Below are 17,747 nucleotides of genomic sequence, written 5' to 3'. Positions count from 1 at the left end.
TTTTTTTTTCAAATCTAGTTTGAATTTTGAACAAAAGAATCATATATATAAAAAAAAACATCTTTAAGATTAATGTAAAAAACGATTAGGTAAATTCAGTGTAATTATAACTAAAAGTGTTTGTCATGACTTGATTGCTGGTCCAATATTTTTTCATTATGTTGGTTATTAATTTTTAAATTGGTTTTTATTATGTTGGCATTCTGAGTATGATAACCAATCGAATGTATATACGGGGTAACCCGCAAAAGAACCGATACAAAGCAAAGACGTATAGGGGAACCCAAAATATGATTATTCGCCTCTGTACCAATTTGCATCCCTCAGGAGTATAGATCTCAAAGAATTGGCTATAAAGTTAATTTTAACATTAAAAAATGTTTCTCTGCGAGGAACTACGTGAATAGGAAGCAGCCTCTTTAGTTTTTTTTATAAATAAAATTGTTGAAGTAATGTCTTTAGTAATTTTACATAGTTTTATGAAAAATTATAATAGCGATCAAGTTTTATAATGAAATTAGTTATAATATAGAAATAAAATTCACAGATAAAAAATATTTAAGGTATCTAACTAATCCTTCAGAATAGTTTGATCGTCTTCTACTTACCAGTTTACCAAACTTGGTATTCCAAAGTTAAAGGGTTGAAAAGAAATACATTTTTACGAAATTTTAGGCCCTATAATTATTTATCAAAGATGCAACTAGGTATAAACATTGGTCATAAATACATACATTTAATTTGTATGCTGGGAAAGTTAACTAAGCATCATCAAGAGATGAAAATTTCCAAATGAAATTTTTCTTGTACATATTGTAAATTCAATAAGCACTTTCACAAAAAACAGATCGCAAATATTACTTTTAAACTGTTTTTAATTATTCTCGTTTTGATTATGACATAAGCAGTATACAAAAATTCAGTAAATCAACGTCCTTTCACTCACTGCATTTGCGAACTAAACTTTCTCCTCCTATTTATTGCGAATCGAACAAATTTCTTGTATTGAAATCTGTAGCAACTCATATTTTGAAACACAAACTAATAAATTAGTTATATCTCGGAAGAAAATGATGGTATATTTATTAAAACAATTAAAACATCAAATTTCGACGTATTACAATATATGAGTCAAAAAATTTGTACTGTCGTATGACAAAGATGTCCAAAACATACAACGACTGCCTCAAAAACAAAAGAAACTGTCCTAGTAAAATCACTACAAATGCGATTTTTCACTGAATATTCAACTGGTACATAATATTTTTGAACTTAATATTAATACAGACACATAACGAATTTTCCATACATTAAAATTTGGAAAAAAAATGAAATAAGCCTTTTCCACATTTTCAGAAAATAATCTGAATACAACAAAACGGGTGTAACTTGATATTTTTGTCGTTAACGAATTTACACAAAACGCATTTTATAAAAAACCTTTTAGGCCTTTGATTCTCTTTCATTCTTTATTATTTTTTGCTTTCGTTTCCCAATTCTGAATTCCTCTTTCTCTTAGGTCTTCCATCATGCTCTGCGTACCATCTTTTCCTTGTTCCTCCATGTTCTATGTTTATATTTTTGTTGCTCTAAAATCTGGCATTCTCTACTACTTTGGATCTTATTATTTTGCTTAGTTCTGTCTCCTTGTTTATCGTCTAGTATCTTAGTATTTTTCTTCCCTATATATCTTTCTTTGTTTTGTAGAGATGCAGCTTTGTTTTTTTGGAGATTTTTTGGGATCTTATTATCGCGTTCAGCGCTCCCAACTGTTTACTTTGCCTCGTCATATTTGCTTCCAGTTTTGCGAGGGATTAATATTTAAAAATAATTATTTGAAATGTATTCCAAAAACGACTTAAAATGAACTTAATATTGCGTTTTGTCGATATATTTTTTATCTACTTCTCACATAATGGAAAATGTTATAAAAAAAATTTATAAAAGTATAAATAATATCTAAAAATCACCAAAAATGTTTGGTTAGAAATAGAAAACCAAAATAGAACTATATTATTAAATAGCTGTTATGTTATAGTGAATTTATTATTAAATTGTAATTATGTAAACAATTTAGATCTTTGTTTTTTTTTCTAAAATAAATTTCAACCGTAAAAGTCGAGAATCGACCACGAAGTAACGCTCTAAGATCATGATCATGACATTTTTGTCAACAGCCCAGCAAAAAGTTTCCAGATAACACATATTTGCATATTTTGCAAAACATAAATAATTAAATTAGACTAGATTACATATAGTTCTAAAGTTACTTATGACATCGTTTTCAGTTTTTATATAAATATTTTCCACGAAACGTGATTACAATAAATTTATATCCATTAGGAAGGTTATTTTTTTTGTAAATACCCCGAAAATTTATAATTTAGCATCATAGGATATTAAAAAATTTATACTAGAAAAAAGATAAATCTAACAAAAACGATATTTTCTATGAATTATTAAAAAATATCATTAATTAGAGTGAAATACTTTCCAAGTAACCAAGAAAATCGAATTAACAGATATATTACTTTGAATCTTGCTTTATTTTGATCTCTTTTTTGATACGATTAAAATAATTATCATTTTACCTACCGACTTTCCATCTGAAACAACAAAAATTCTCAATTATCTCAACTTACTCTTTTCTTTATTCAAAGTATTAGTTTCCTTTTCGGCTACTGGTCCCCTGGAAAGCATATGTTGTTGTATAGCATGCGAAGTATTTGCCTGTCCTTTATTCCTGTGCTTACCACATTCAATACCGTTAATCACAACCACTATTACGAAAAGGGTAAAACACAATTTGAATATCCCCATATTTCGATCGGGGGGATACATTTTGATAGAGGACATCTCGACGTATGGTCACATGACGCGCGATGTTGTCCGGAAAGCATCGTCCGTCGTACTGATTGATGTAGGTGCAGTTTCTTCCATCGTTCTGTAAAACAAACCTTAACTTAGTTTCTTGGTTTACCTGAGCGGTACCAGTACCGCCGCGCTGTTGCCAAACTTAATAATATCGCTGGAAAGAGTTTCATTATTATTTAGATAGATATAAAATAGAATGTGTCGTTGAAAAAAGACCGTAGAAAATAGAAATGAATGGAAAACTCTGAAATGATTTCCAAGAAGAAATAAAAATATCTATCTAAATGTATAACGTAGTCGAAAAAATTATGGAAAATTGATAAATTAGAAGTATGATGAACAAAAAAACAATTTAAAGCTCACTTATAATAATATTTATAACAATAAACAGTTAAAATAGAAGATCCTAACCAAAGCAAAGAAGTTTAACAAACAAAGCTATGAGGATAAAAAGATGATGTAGAAAAATCTGTATTCCATACGTATTCTGGATATTGATTCTTTTTTTTTAAATCCTTATTCACTAAGTTGGGATTTATGGAACCTTTGATGATATTCACAACCGTTAACACTGTTTATCTTCAGCTCCTGAAGGATAACTGGGTTAATAAAATATTAGTAGCAGTAAACTTTGTTTTCAGTATAAATAATCAATCACTAGGTATATTCGACCACTTTTTCGTCCAATTTTAATCGATTGATTGTAGACTTCAGCATTACTCATTATTCAAAAAAATCTTCTATACGATAATCTGATAAATTTGATAAGTTTTGGCACCGCCGCTAAACATCTTAGTTTACCTGGCCGGTACTGGTACAGGTGGGTAATAAAATGTTCATTTCGACGAAGCGGCAAATCGTGAGATGGTTGATGAGATGAGCTAGAAACTTTAACATGCATATTGGTCGTGTTAGGCAAGTGTGGTACAAGAGATGGAGGCGATTATGGGCATGTTTAATTTGATGCGGTTTGGGGTTAAGAAATTGATGACGTTAACTATAATTCATCTGTGTTTTGTATTTAATTAATAGGTAGTGCAATTACTAATGAAGAATTATACGGGGGATGGATTTTCGAAAATATAAATACAAATTTTCAGGAAAAAAATATAATATTAACAAAAATTTTTGGTATATCAAATATCATTTATATGAGCAGATCAACCCTTTCCCATATATCACTCTTAAAAGGTGGTGCGTAAAATTGAGATTTTATTTTATTTCTAAAAGTTAAAAACTTGAAATACTGTAATTTCCTGGCATTCGCAACGGATTAATCAAGGGCATTTTTTTATTATTTTAGTTATATTATACAGGGGCGAAATTGGCAGCTCTTAGTTCATTTTATATCGAAATTTTTTCTAAGAATATGTTTTGTGAAATAAAATCATAACTCAAAATCTTTGTTTTCTTTAAAAATATTATTTATTGTTGTAGAAAAAAAATAAACACCATAATTCATAATTTTATTAATAAATTGAAACTTGTTGTAGGAATGACCCGAATTTTTGTCGCACGAATTTAGAAACACAATGTATGTTACCAAATAGTCCAATGGAAATACTTCACAATTCGAATCTATTTTCATTTGATGCTTATTTCATATATTTTCGCGGGTTTCTTCTGTAGCCTCTAGTTGATGTCTTTCAATGATTAATATCATCCATCCCACTTCTTTCCCTTTTCAGCGCGTGTTAGAAGGAACGTTCGTTTTTGCGACGTTGCCATTAACGAGAATGTTCTTAAATTAAAAGACTTTTTTGTTGAAAATTTAGTGTTCGAGAATTATATTCTCAAACCAATGAATAATCATTCGATTTTAGAATCGATGATCTTTCAAAAATGATTAATAAATTTACGACTACCTGATCTCAAAAAAAAATGAGAGGGAGTTGTCAGTGTATTTAAAAATGAAAAGTCAAATTAATTTCTCTTGATGAATTAACATAGTTCTTTTATTCAATTTACGTTTCAAGTGTTATTTACTGTATTTGGGCGCAGGACAAGTTTTGTGTTTAACATTTTTTGTAGTGTAGTCATATTTTATTATAACTTTTTATCCTGAAAGTGTCTCAATTTATATCGACAGAAGTCAATAAGGCACCAGCTACTGTAGCTTTACGACCTAAAGTAGTTGCTAAATAAAAGATTATTCATAGTGGCGTATGTCTTTTAGCCTTATACTAAAATACCGTTTTGTGCTACCAAAAATCAGCAACTGCTACAGTCTAAGTGCTGTACAGTTAACAAGTACGTGCAGCGCTTAGATATAAATAGGCGTGTGGTTAAAGTAGTTGAAGAACACGGTCATTTTCCAACCATTTAGAATTTTTTAATTATTATGGACCTATACCAAAAATTCTTAGAAAAAACAATGTTGCTCGTTTTGGAAAAACTTAAATGTTGCTGATGGTATTTTGTTTTGTCTTGATGATAATGATTATTCAAAAGTTATTTGTCCATTTCTAGGACTCACTTTTGCAAATTTTCTTGCGCGCAACTATAAAATACAATAATTAGTTAAAAAATGATCGAAATAAGATACAATCGTATCTGTTTACGTAATTAATTGCTACGGATATCAATTTATTTAAATTTGACAATATTCTGAAGCATATTGTGTAGTAAACGAAACTATACCTCGCATAGAATCAGAGAAGATTTAATTTTTCGTTTTTTAGAAACACAAATTGATCCCTACTCATTTGTCTTACACATAAAAAAACTCGTCTACGAAAATCTCATATCAAAAGTTGATAACGAAGATCCTTTTGATGAAAGTTCTCTACGAAAATGTATCTAGTAGTAAATTACACTTTTTGAACCCCAATATTTAATTCCACTCAAGGAATAGAGTGTAGTTCTTACAATACGATTCCTAGAACTATTTCAGGTATGTTTTACATCAAAAAACACTTAGATATACTTGCAAAATCCAAGTCAAAGACATTACAAATCACTGGGGTAATGTCATAAAATTGGGGGTACCGTCAACTGTTTTTGAGAAAAACTTCTAAATATTCATATCTATCTATAGATTAATCTGCGAGAAAATATCTTCATACCGCTTTCTATCGAATGTTATAGATGGTATAATATAATAATTTAGATTTTTTCTCTAAATAAAACTATATCAGGGAATTTACTTGTAAACTATTCAAAGTGGCAACGTCGCTATCTGTTAACCACTTATACATCTAAGAACTCGTGCTTTATTCTTCAAGATATTCAAGTAGAGATCATGATTCGAACGATGCGGCAAAAAATGTTTTGATATCACGTTAAAGGTCTTTGTCAGTGTGGAATTATTATAAAGTGGAGATCATAAAGTCAAGAGGTCTTTTAGAAATTTATTTTATTGTCCAACCTGGCCGCAAACCCGGACTTTTATTATATACAGGTATATAATAAACTCAAACCTATTAGTATACATAATATATTCTTAAAAAAATGTTTTTGATATTTTTTGTCTATTTACAATATAATATCTAAAATAATATATACGAAAAAAATATTATTTTAAACAACTAGCAGCAACGATAATAATCGCCTTTATTAGAATCGAAAAAAAGTGAAATTTCACTTCCACTTTTGATGAGATACTTATAGTTTTACCAATATATTTACCGAAGAAACTACCAGTGAAGAGAAAACACCGAATGCTGTTTTTGAATTGAATTTTTCTGTATTCAGTAACACTATTTAAGAAGAAAAATGTTATTCATATAAGATAGAACTTGATTTAATTAAGATAAATCAAAGTATTGTGAAAATATTGACTGCCAAAAAAATAGATATATAGCTAATAAATGAATGGTGAAGAAAATAAATCCATATATAAACAAAACCACAATAATAACGAATATAACGACAATTGTTGCGGTAATTACACCATAACTTTCGACTTTCATTGCAGTCGAGTGCATTTAAACATATTTTCAAGGTATTAGTTGTCTTAACAAAAACAATGAGATGCTTTAAAGAACGCCTATGAAGTTGCAATTCTCTCGAGCATCGTTCCAGATAGTTTGACATGTTTACACGTACGGTGGAGAATTTATAATAACCAGTAAATTGGAATACTCCATGGAAAATGGACGTCTACAACATCATTTCGAAAAAGAAGAATTTAACGGTCGTTGTTATTAGCAATAAAAACATTGGAATATTTGTAGAATTCAACACTCAAAATTTAGCATACAAATCTTTGTCATTGAAAAAGTTAATTTTTATCAAAATGTCAAAATCCACTTTATTTAATGGACAGATTTTATCTTTTTAGTAATGGTTTAAATTAACAAGTGACATTTGGTAGAAACAATCTTTAACGACCGATCGGATTCGGGATCGATTCGTTTTATTCGTGACACGATTATTGGTTAAATAATAATGGAACCACTTAAAACTGGATCTTTTTCAAAACCCAGCAACAACAAGATTATTAAATGTTCGTTATTATAGTGCAATATAGGAAGAAGAAGAAGAAGAATACAAATCGTAACCTAACCAAACATTTTTTTTTCTTGTAGATACAACATATATCTCCAACGTACACTAAGATATGTAAAGTACGGCGCCATCGTACCGAGAAACGTTCTTCATGTTATTGTTTCGTTCCATCCATATTAATCGAAAAAAAAAACGGTCGATCATGTTTACTAATTTGTAGATGTTAGAACTACTATGTCGTTATAAGCATTACTACGACTCGTTTTACCTTATTTGGTCGGACTCTACCATCAAGGTCGGAGCAATCCGAAATGTGATTTAATACAGAATTCATAATTTCCGTTATAGGGAGATCGAATATAACGAAGAAAAGATAATAAGTAACTTCAACCGTTACAGAAATGACATCTAAAAAATTAGAAATGCAGTAAAACAAATTTCGGCACGTGAAATTTTTCTGATACGACCTCTCGTTTCTGAGTTACTTTCTCAAGTAACTGAAAGGTTTTCTATACGTTATTCAATCTATTTAAAGTAGAAAAATCGGTTACAAAATACGATTCTCAATTGAGCTCATAAATTATGAGATCAAAAACGAATTTATTAATTCGAGAACAATTTCAACCGGTTTTTACACTCAAAAAACTGAACGTAATACAGTGCAACCCTCATATTTGAATTTAACAACCAAATAATTATTGTTCAGGACTATTTTTATCCATAGGTTCGAATTTATTTAAAGAAGACGCGACTACGACCTGGTTAGGTTATAAAAATAATATATACAAGTCAGTTTAAAAAAATTTAGACTCATTCGTGAATAGTACATTGAGCCAATGCTAAACATTCCAGTTCTAACGGTTTTCGTCAAGCTTGCAGTCTTCAAAATCTATTCCATGCAGATGTATTAATTCTACAGTAGTTAGTTATTGATCGGCGAAAAAAAATAATAATAGACACAATAGAAATCTTAAATAAAGTTGTAGGAAAACGTCGTTTTAGCAGAACAAACTGTAACGAATCGAAAGAAGTTATTGAAACAATCAAATATGGAACTATTCTTATAATATATAATTGGAATGAACCAAAAGATCATATTGTAAACTATCAACTTTATGTCCCCGAATTTGTTGCACAAGGACATACGTAATCATCCATTAAGGATCCATAATATTCAGCATTCAGCAGACAGATATTTCATAGCAAATTTAGATAAATAAACACGTGTAATTGATTAATCTACTATTTGTAAATCTATAGTCCCAAAGACTAAGCTTATAAATTATTACAGATCATAAAGGAGTTTCTTTAAAAAAGAAGTTAACACAAAATTCAAATAAAAGTATGTTAAATTAATAATTAATGTATAATTAATACTTTTGTATGCAATAGATTTTGAAGACTGCAAGCTTGACGAAAACCGTTAGAAATGAAATGTTTAACATTGGCTCAAAGTACTATTCACGAATGAGTCTACTATTTTTTTTAACTGATTTGTATACATTATTTTTATAACCTAACCAGGTCGTAGTCGCGTCTTATTTAAATAAATTCCAACCCATTGATAAAAATACTTCTGAACAATAATTATTTGGTTGCTAAATTCAAATATGAGGGTTGAATTGCATTACGTTCAGTTTTTTGAGTGTAAAAACCGGTTGAAATTGTTGTCGAATTAATAAATTCGTTTTTGATCTCATAATTTATGAGCACGTAGAGTGTATACAATTGAGAATCGTATTTTGTAACCGACAGCTACATGATTAGTCGTTTATTTACGATTTCAGTAAATTAACTTCCACCTATTCAAAACTCGAATTTTATAGTCTATTGTAAAGTCAGTAATAATATCTAGAATAAATATCGAATTTATAGGCCGGTCTGATTTAAATGAATTCGTACTATTTGTACCTTGAATATATAAATTATACCATACAAGTCATATTTTATCTAATTTGAGAGATTTTTTCAGATCTCCTAAATTATTTGTTTTTCCTTACATGACTGATGGGTAAATTTTAAATGGAGTGCAGAAACGAACATTTTAAGCATATTTATTTTAAAAGGAAAGAAAACTGTCGTGGTTCACGAAGAATTGGTCTAAGAAATTCCGCTATAGAGATTTTTTCCTCAAAGATGTACTTAAGAAGCTTGATATTTGGGTACCTCCTCACGAATTGAAAAAAATTCATCTAAAACAAAGCCTCAACATTTGCCATATATAACTTAAACGAAATTAAACGGATCCTTTCTTGAAAAGAATCATCACTGGTGAGGAAAGATAGGTCATGTACAGTAACATAGTTCTAAAACGATCATGGACCACCACAAACCACATCGAAAGCTGAAAAATCAAAAAAATCTCATCCTGTCAGTTTGGTGGGATTTTCAAAGGTGTTTGTTTTTTTTGAACTGCTTCCAAGGAACCAAACGATCAATTCTGATGTTTACTGTCAACAATTGATGAAACTGGATGAAAGGTTCAGTGTTCCACCTCACACATCTTTGACAACTCGTGGGAAACTATTGGAGCTTGGCTGGGAAGTGATGTCAAATCCCCCATATAACCCTGATTTGACACCATATTATTTCCATGTATTCCTAAGTTTGCAGAATTCTTTGAATGTTCAAACTCACAAATGATGATGACCTTCGCTCGTACCTTATTCAGGTTTTTGCTGATGAGGACCAGACATTTTATTAGCGCGGAATCATGTAGCTGAAAGAAAGATGGCAAAAGGTCATTGAGCAAAATGGAAAATATATAATATGTAAAAAACTGTCACCAACCCAAAATAATAAGATATACCTCTATAAACTCTACAAAACGATGGAAAATAATGAAAATAGAAGGATTAACGATGTAAATTGAATTTTTTCTTAACATTCGGTATATTATATGTTTTGTCTTTAGATAGTAATCAATTTTATTCATTAAATTATATAAAGAGTAAACATTCCTTTATCGTAAATTCTAGTAGATATTTTGGTGGCATTGAATCTTGATAGGACTGAAAATAAATTTATCTTTCGAAGAATTTCAAAAGTTTTCCACTCGAATTCATAATCCGTCTACGGGGCGTAAATCATCGGAGTCACCACCAGGTGAGAGGGTCTCTCTCTTTTTTGACCTATAGAAAATTTACCTTCAGTTTTTAGATGTGACTTGTGTATTGAAAAGATGATTATTTTCAAATTTTCAACACAAAAGAAATAAGTTTCAAGTAGCAGATGGTTTTTTGAATACGAATAGATCACAAGATTTCTTGATGAAGAACTTGACATTTAGTGAATACGAGGGTTACTACATAAGTTTTCAGATATTTCAACACTGATGTAAATACGTCTAATTTGACATGAGATCGTGACAGAAAGTGAATCAAAGATCTAATATTTTTTGGACTGAGAAGAAATCGATAATTAATCAATTTCACATCGATCTTAACACATTCTCATTATCTTTAAGTTAATATACCATTTCAACGTCTTTAACCTGCAATTAAAAACTATTTCGGGCTTTACCGCCCTCTTCAGAAACTTTTCATGTATTGTTCCCTTTACGGTTGTTATTTAAGATGAATAGGAGCCTTTTATGTACCCAGCGGGTAAGAAAGTATTCCAAAATAAGTACAAAGAGATTGGAATTGTTTTCTAAAGCGGTAGGTATAGATTTACCGAGAGAATACCTGGTTTTTTGAGAAAGATGTAATTGAATTACAAAATTTCTATTGTAGATTCGTTTTCATCCAAACAGGTCGCTCTATATAATAATTTTTATTATAATCTATATAGCTACTACTTTTTATTTTAGAATATTGATTACGAGATAAAAAACCCGAGATCCAAGAAACGCGGAATCAACCTGCACTCAACTAGGGATTTTTATGAAAACAAAAGGTTTGACGTCTAGACAAGTGGAATTTATCGTTGATGACCCCATAGTGAGCTTCATAAAATTCGGGGAACGATTCCAAACGGAGCAATTAAATACATTAGACCCCGACTGTTATTTTTTTAACAATAACCCCAAGACCGATCTCGATTTGGGATGCAGATCTTATGTCACATTCTGTAATTATTTCGAATGTCGCGTATCCATAAAAGTAGTTGCAAAGAATCAACACATACAAGGCTATTTCATAGTTATTAAATAATTATGTTCTTCAGAAATAGAAATATAATAATTATTATTAGTTATATAGTTGAAATAGGTCGGAAATTGTTAGGTAATAACCTTGATGATAGTTTTACCTGTGAGAATATATATTATATGCATATATTTTTTCAAAAAAATCTTTACGCTTCAATTTTTATTTAAATAATTGAATTTATTATTGGTTTTTGAAGGTTGAAACCATTTTATACAATGAAGCTTCTGAGAAATCGTGAAAAGATTTAGAAAAGACGGTTGGGAATTATATAATAAGCAGTTCAATCTTTTTGTGAATATTTATATATCCAATCATTAGATCTTAAAGTTAAACGAACAGCAAATGAGAAAGTGAAAACTGCGTTGACAAAAAACTTATTCAAAAACAAGTTAATGAAGAAAACTGATCCTCAACATAACCCCTTTCCATTTTGTCATCAATATAGAAGAACGTTCCTTGTAATAATTATGGTATTGGTTACATAGGAGAGACAACTCACTATTCGTGAAAGAGAATAATAAGTCATCAAAACAATGTAAAACATTAACAAACCATGAAATATCAAATCAACATACATTTAATCATAAAACATTGTTGTTAATTTTGTATAGTTAAAAAAAATAAACTAAATAACACTTTTCTTCAAAATCGCTCCATCTATATTTTAAATTAATATCAATGGTACTTAATATATTTTTTACAGTGTCTCGATACATTAATATTAAACATTTCGAATTTATACATAAATTTATGCACATTGAACTATGACACTATTTAAAATTGGTGCCTCCTCTTTATTAGAAATTAAAATTTTTATTCCAACATTAACATGAATTATTTATTATGAACGGTTTGGTTTTTTAGATATGGCGTCGATATAAAAACATTAAAGGAGCTAAGCGCGTAGAATTAAAAATAATATTAATGAAGAAAAATATTGAAATGTAAAAAAACCATCCATAGTTGCCGTTTGCGGAACGGTCTGCCGTTAATGATTTTCAACATAAACGAATTTTATTTTTTCCCCTCGGACGTTCGTAGCAATATACAAGAGCCAATTACAAGCGTTTGCGTTTGTCACGTGATTTTGACGTATGACGTTAGAGTGGTTATCAGGCTTTGCTTGTTTTCTCTCCGTTATTTTACCGGATTATAAACAAAAATACAGGAATATCACAAAAGCAGTACACACATCAAAAAATATTTAGATTTAGACGTCAAGTTTATTAGAGCCCAATTTCTCATAAACAATCAATTTTCGGCTTTCAGTAAACTTTTATTCAATGTACCTAGGTAGGTAAGACTGAAGTTTTATTAGAGAATTCATAATATATATTAAAATTCCAATACAACTTGACAATACCGTTGCAAAATGTTTTCGCCTATGAGATAGAATGACTCATGATAATATAAAATGCTAGGTTTTCGTTATATACTAGTTGGATACAAGATAATAACTTACTATAGACCAGTTCTACAACTCAAAAACTTTTCTATTCATTTCATATTTTGTTTTTAGGGCGACTGTAGACAGACCAATCTCTGTGATAGTACAGCTCCAAGTTTTTATTCACGGTTTGTCGTTTGCGGGTGTATGGGGACATCACTAGGTCGATACATAATATTTATCGATTAATTTTCGTCTTGTTCAAATTTATCCAGAACTCCAGTATACGTTCGGATTAAATGACATTTGAAGCTGACACATACGTTCGACAACGTTCTACCACAGAGAGATCTCAATAAATGATTCATTTTGATATAGGAAAACGAACCTTTACGGGGCCTAGTTGCTGATATAAATGATATAAATCAAAATCAAAAATTTGCCATAAATCAAGAACGCCTTTAATTTTTTTTTAAATTTGAACACTAATAGCTATGTAAGGGTTCGTATTCCTATATCAAAATGAATCATTTATTGAGATCTTTATGTTTAAAGCGCCATTTTGAATCTCGTGAAACATAAACATTTATTTAGTGTTTCACAAAAACGACATTTTGGAACAAAGGTTTGAAACATTTCGCAAGCATGCGCTATTATTAAGTAATATCACACCAAAATTGTTATTACGAGGATATATTGAAAAATTCTTAGCCTACTATAGAACCGTGTCAAAATATTTTATTACTCAACATATTCTCCTCTTAATTGGACACAGCGAACCTGCAATGTCTCTAGAACTTTCAAAAAAAATGTTTTTTCTTGCTCTGCAAACCAGACCTTACAGCTTTTATTACCTCCTCGTTGGAAGAAAATTTACGACCTTCTAATCATTTTTTTCAGTTGAGGAAAGAGATGATAGTCGGACGGAGCTAAACCTAGTGAATAAAGGGGGTGTTCTAGTAATTGCAGATTTGTCTGCAGGGGCGTTGTCCTGCAAAAACAAAACTCCTTTGGATAGCTTTCCGCGTCTTTTCTTTTTAATTTTTTTTCGTGGTAATGTCGAATAGTAATCCCCAGTTATCCAAAAAATCAATGATGATTACTCCATGGCAATCCCAAATAACTGAAGCAGAACTTTTCCAGCTGATTTTTGGACACGAAACTTCTTAGGTCTTGGAGAACCAGAGCGTCGCCATTCCATCGATCGTTGATTTGTTTCTGGATCGTAGAAATGTCTCATCCATAGTAACAATTCGGATTAAGAAATCTACAGCGGTTTCAAATCGAGCACAGATCCAACGCGATGCTTCTACCCTTTCACGCTTTTGGTCAACATTCAAACATTTGGAAATCCATTTTGCAGCATTTTTTTTCATGTCCAAATTGACGTGAATTATATGATGTAAGCGTTCGTATGAAATATTTAATGCTTCAGATATCCGTTTTAGCCCAATTCGACGGTCTGATAAAATCATGTCATGAACTGCATCGAAATTTTCGGGGACTGACACAGAAACTTGCCTTCCCGATCAATCATCACCAAGTCGATTTTCACAATTTCGGTGGACACCTGTTTTCTTCTAATTTATTGCGTAATTCTGGTTTACTTTTTTGACGTCAAACTTAACACTGACCCTTCTAATAATTTATTGTTCGTTGCTATGGTAACGCAATATTTTGTTTATACATGGAACTGGTATAGGCTAACTAGATATCAATACACCCTCGTATCTTCAAAAACAGATTATTTTTTCTTTAAATTTTCGATCTCCCTTATTATAAACATCTATTTTAGATATATTTCCATTCGATCGGGTTTAAATTAAACGATAATACTTTCCGTTTTAAATAACTCGATTTCCTGGTCTATTTTGCAATAAAATAACTCCTTAGGAATGTAAGACATACGCCATAGACTTGTATGACTAGTTCTTCGAATCTTTTATCTTTGTTTCTTAGAAAAGGCGAGACAAACTCAATAGTACACGATACGAGAGAGAGGCTGCAGATTCTAAACGTAAAGTGATATCGAAGAGAAGATAAAGTGAGTTGATGAACTGAAGACAACCGAAAGATATATATATTTACAGTTATTTCGTACCACGATAATTTGAATAATTTAAATTCTTACGTTTCTAAACGATTAGGCAGTACCAGTATCAGCATTTCTTACTTATGATTATTTTACATAATTATATTACCGAGAAAAGTTATTAAAAACATTAATAATATCTATAACTATAAAAACAATCCCTTATAATTATTATTAGGGTGTTTTCGACAAGAAGGACTGAATTAAATCTTCTATCAACCACCATGAGGCCACGTCTATTATTCCTTGTCTATCGGTGATCTTAGACCTATCGTAGTAAAGTCTCAAATGATCATTTTCAACCACCTTCTGTGGCTGGTACTTGTAGTACGTCGTATAGAACTTGTTGTCTACGTTCTAGTGAATGATGTTGCACACTTAATTAAGCCTCTTCCACCCTCTTTTCGGGGTAATGTGGCTCTAATAGTGGATGACTTCGAGTTGTGGTTGTTATTTTTCGTGTTAATTGTTAACCTTTGAATACCTTCTAGCATTGTTTTCACCATTTCAAAAAATCATAAGAGTTTGGGTATCGATTGACTGGACCAGTGTGTATTGATCCTGTTTTCTAATTTTGAAATCCCAGAAATATAAAGAAAGATCTACAATATTTGGATACAGAGATATTATCTGCAAGAGATACGTCGAAAAAATTATTTTCAAGCCTTGTTTCGTAATTTTGGAGAATTAGTATAATTTTCTAATATTTCGCCATAAATTGTTTTCAATTCTGTCTTCTTTGTGGGCTTTACCTTTTCTCGCAAGATCTTGACGGGTGCTTCCGTAACTCATTTTGTGGTTTCACAAATTGGTAATGGGGAGGAGCCGGTTTTTATATACCCTTACCAATACCGGTAGCTCCGACAATTCCATAACACATTTACATGGGATAATTGGACGTAAATAGTTCGATAAATTATGATCGGATCAGGTGTTAATTGGACCATGTTTTATGTCTATTAGGGCGGACTATACGATGTACAAAAAAAGGATATAAAATTTAATCTTGTTAAAAATAGTTGCCCCTTTGCAATAATTAATAAATATTAGGATTATACGGAAAATTATATGGAAAATCACATCAAAATAATTTTTTTTTGAATATATGATTTCTTATTAATTTATCAAGTATATATGGTATTAGAAAAAAAAATGAAGGAAAAGATATTACTGAAAAGTCTTATTTATCGAAAATCAAAATTAAAGGTATTCATTTTGAAGGTAGATAGTAAAATCGTCAACCCACTTCCGAACGTCCACACCTGTGACATTTTTTTTTCGTGTTGAAAACATTTACATACACATCGTGTATCTTTTTCTTTTCTATTCTCACTGGACGATAATCAACCATATCACGAAAAAAACTAGTTTCCGTCTTTGTCTTAATTGTTGAAACGTTGTTTCCGTCTCTGTTTAAATATAAGAAGTTGGGCACGTGGATATGTCAAGCCATGTTTGATAAATAATGTCGTTTGGTTAAAAATTTTAATACGTATACCGAGGTCAAGGACTAAAATAAGTTCAAATAAACAATTTTTTTTAATTGTTTAGTATATTTTAGAATTAAACTACATAAGACATATTTTGTAATTTGATATTATATATTCAGAAATAACGTGAAAATAGAAATTAAAATGAATTTCAAGAAAAGTTTACATTGGAAATAAAAATATCTGTGCATAGCTTTAGAACAAAATAAATAATATTCAAATAACGACAAACAACAATAAAATCCATTTTTAGATGTAGAATGATTTTTATTAACTATCATATACCAACTGATCTTTTTCTAACACTATTCCGTCCAACTATAAGACCAGTTTGAAACAAGAGTAGAACTTGAATAAAATCTTAATTTACCATTCTAACGGATTGTAAGTAGAAATACTTCGGAATAATATTGTTTAGAATGGATTATACGGTTCTATACTCACAATATTACAAAGAAATGTGGGTTGTAGGGGACTGTAGGAGCTGCAACTCTTTTTATGAACCAAAAGAGAAATTACCATGCATCGCCTACTTGTTGTATTACGTCACAAACAATTTTATGGGTTTGTGTTCTGTTAGATTTCTATTTGCATAATTTTTACGTTATATTTTAATTTTGGTAGTATTTGCGCTTACATAAAACCAACTCATTTTCCGGTGAAAAAAATCTTCTTTGAATAATAACAATATTACTAAACAATAACACAGTTTTTTATTTCCTTAACCAAAAGTTTTATTTCCGCCAGGATTTTTTTATAAAATTATGAAAAACTACGTTTGTTCGATATACACTGTAGTGATGTTTCGAAAAGTTTTCTTATATTTCTTAGAAGTTCTCTTGAATAAGAATTAGCTGTAGGGGATTTATATTTGAAAAATTCCCATAGAATTCAAAATTGTGAACCTTATCATTAACTAAAACGTTTCTCATTAACATAATCGTCGACTATTTGCCTGGAGACCTAAATCCGACCAAAAATTCTACATATCAAACTATAGAGGTAATCTAAAAAATAGTTTTTATAACAAATGGCAGATAAAGTATTTAGATTGAGGTGTTTCTGTGAAAAATATTCCTTGCTTCGAGGTTGTGTAGCAGAAAACAGCTAAGAGTTTCTCAGTTCTTCAAACCAGGTAAATATCTTCGTGACGAAATATCAGATGAAACTATAGTAGGTCAAATGGTTAATTAGAACAAATAGCCGAACTACAGATTACCAGATCTATTCTCAAATCTTTCATTTGGTTTAGGATTTTAAATCAGAATAAATAGTCACTGAAGGGCAATTGAAGTTTTATTTTT

At 30.3% G+C, this 17,747-nt stretch overlaps 1 protein-coding gene across 2 annotated transcripts in view; it reads right to left on the bottom strand.

Annotated features, from left to right (window-relative positions):
* Positions 1 to 17,747, bottom strand: part of LOC130441592 (epidermal growth factor receptor) — a 93,288-nt gene that overhangs the window by 13,929 nt on the left and 61,612 nt on the right. The window contains exon 2 of one of the 2 annotated variants that reach the window (XM_056775333.1): positions 2,643 to 2,944. The exons of the other annotated variant lie outside the window; for it this stretch is intronic. Within the exon in view, the coding sequence (XP_056631311.1) occupies positions 2,643 to 2,856 (214 nt within the window). The 5' untranslated portion in view covers positions 2,857 to 2,944. The remainder of the gene's footprint in view (positions 1 to 2,642; positions 2,945 to 17,747) is intronic. 2 annotated transcript variants of the gene reach the window in all.

This window comes from Diorhabda sublineata, chromosome 3, assembly GCF_026230105.1.
Source record: "Diorhabda sublineata isolate icDioSubl1.1 chromosome 3, icDioSubl1.1, whole genome shotgun sequence".
Taxonomy (NCBI): Eukaryota; Metazoa; Arthropoda; class Insecta; order Coleoptera; family Chrysomelidae; genus Diorhabda; species Diorhabda sublineata.
Note: the sequence above shows the minus strand (reverse complement) of the source record. Positions and strands in the feature narration are given on the sequence as shown.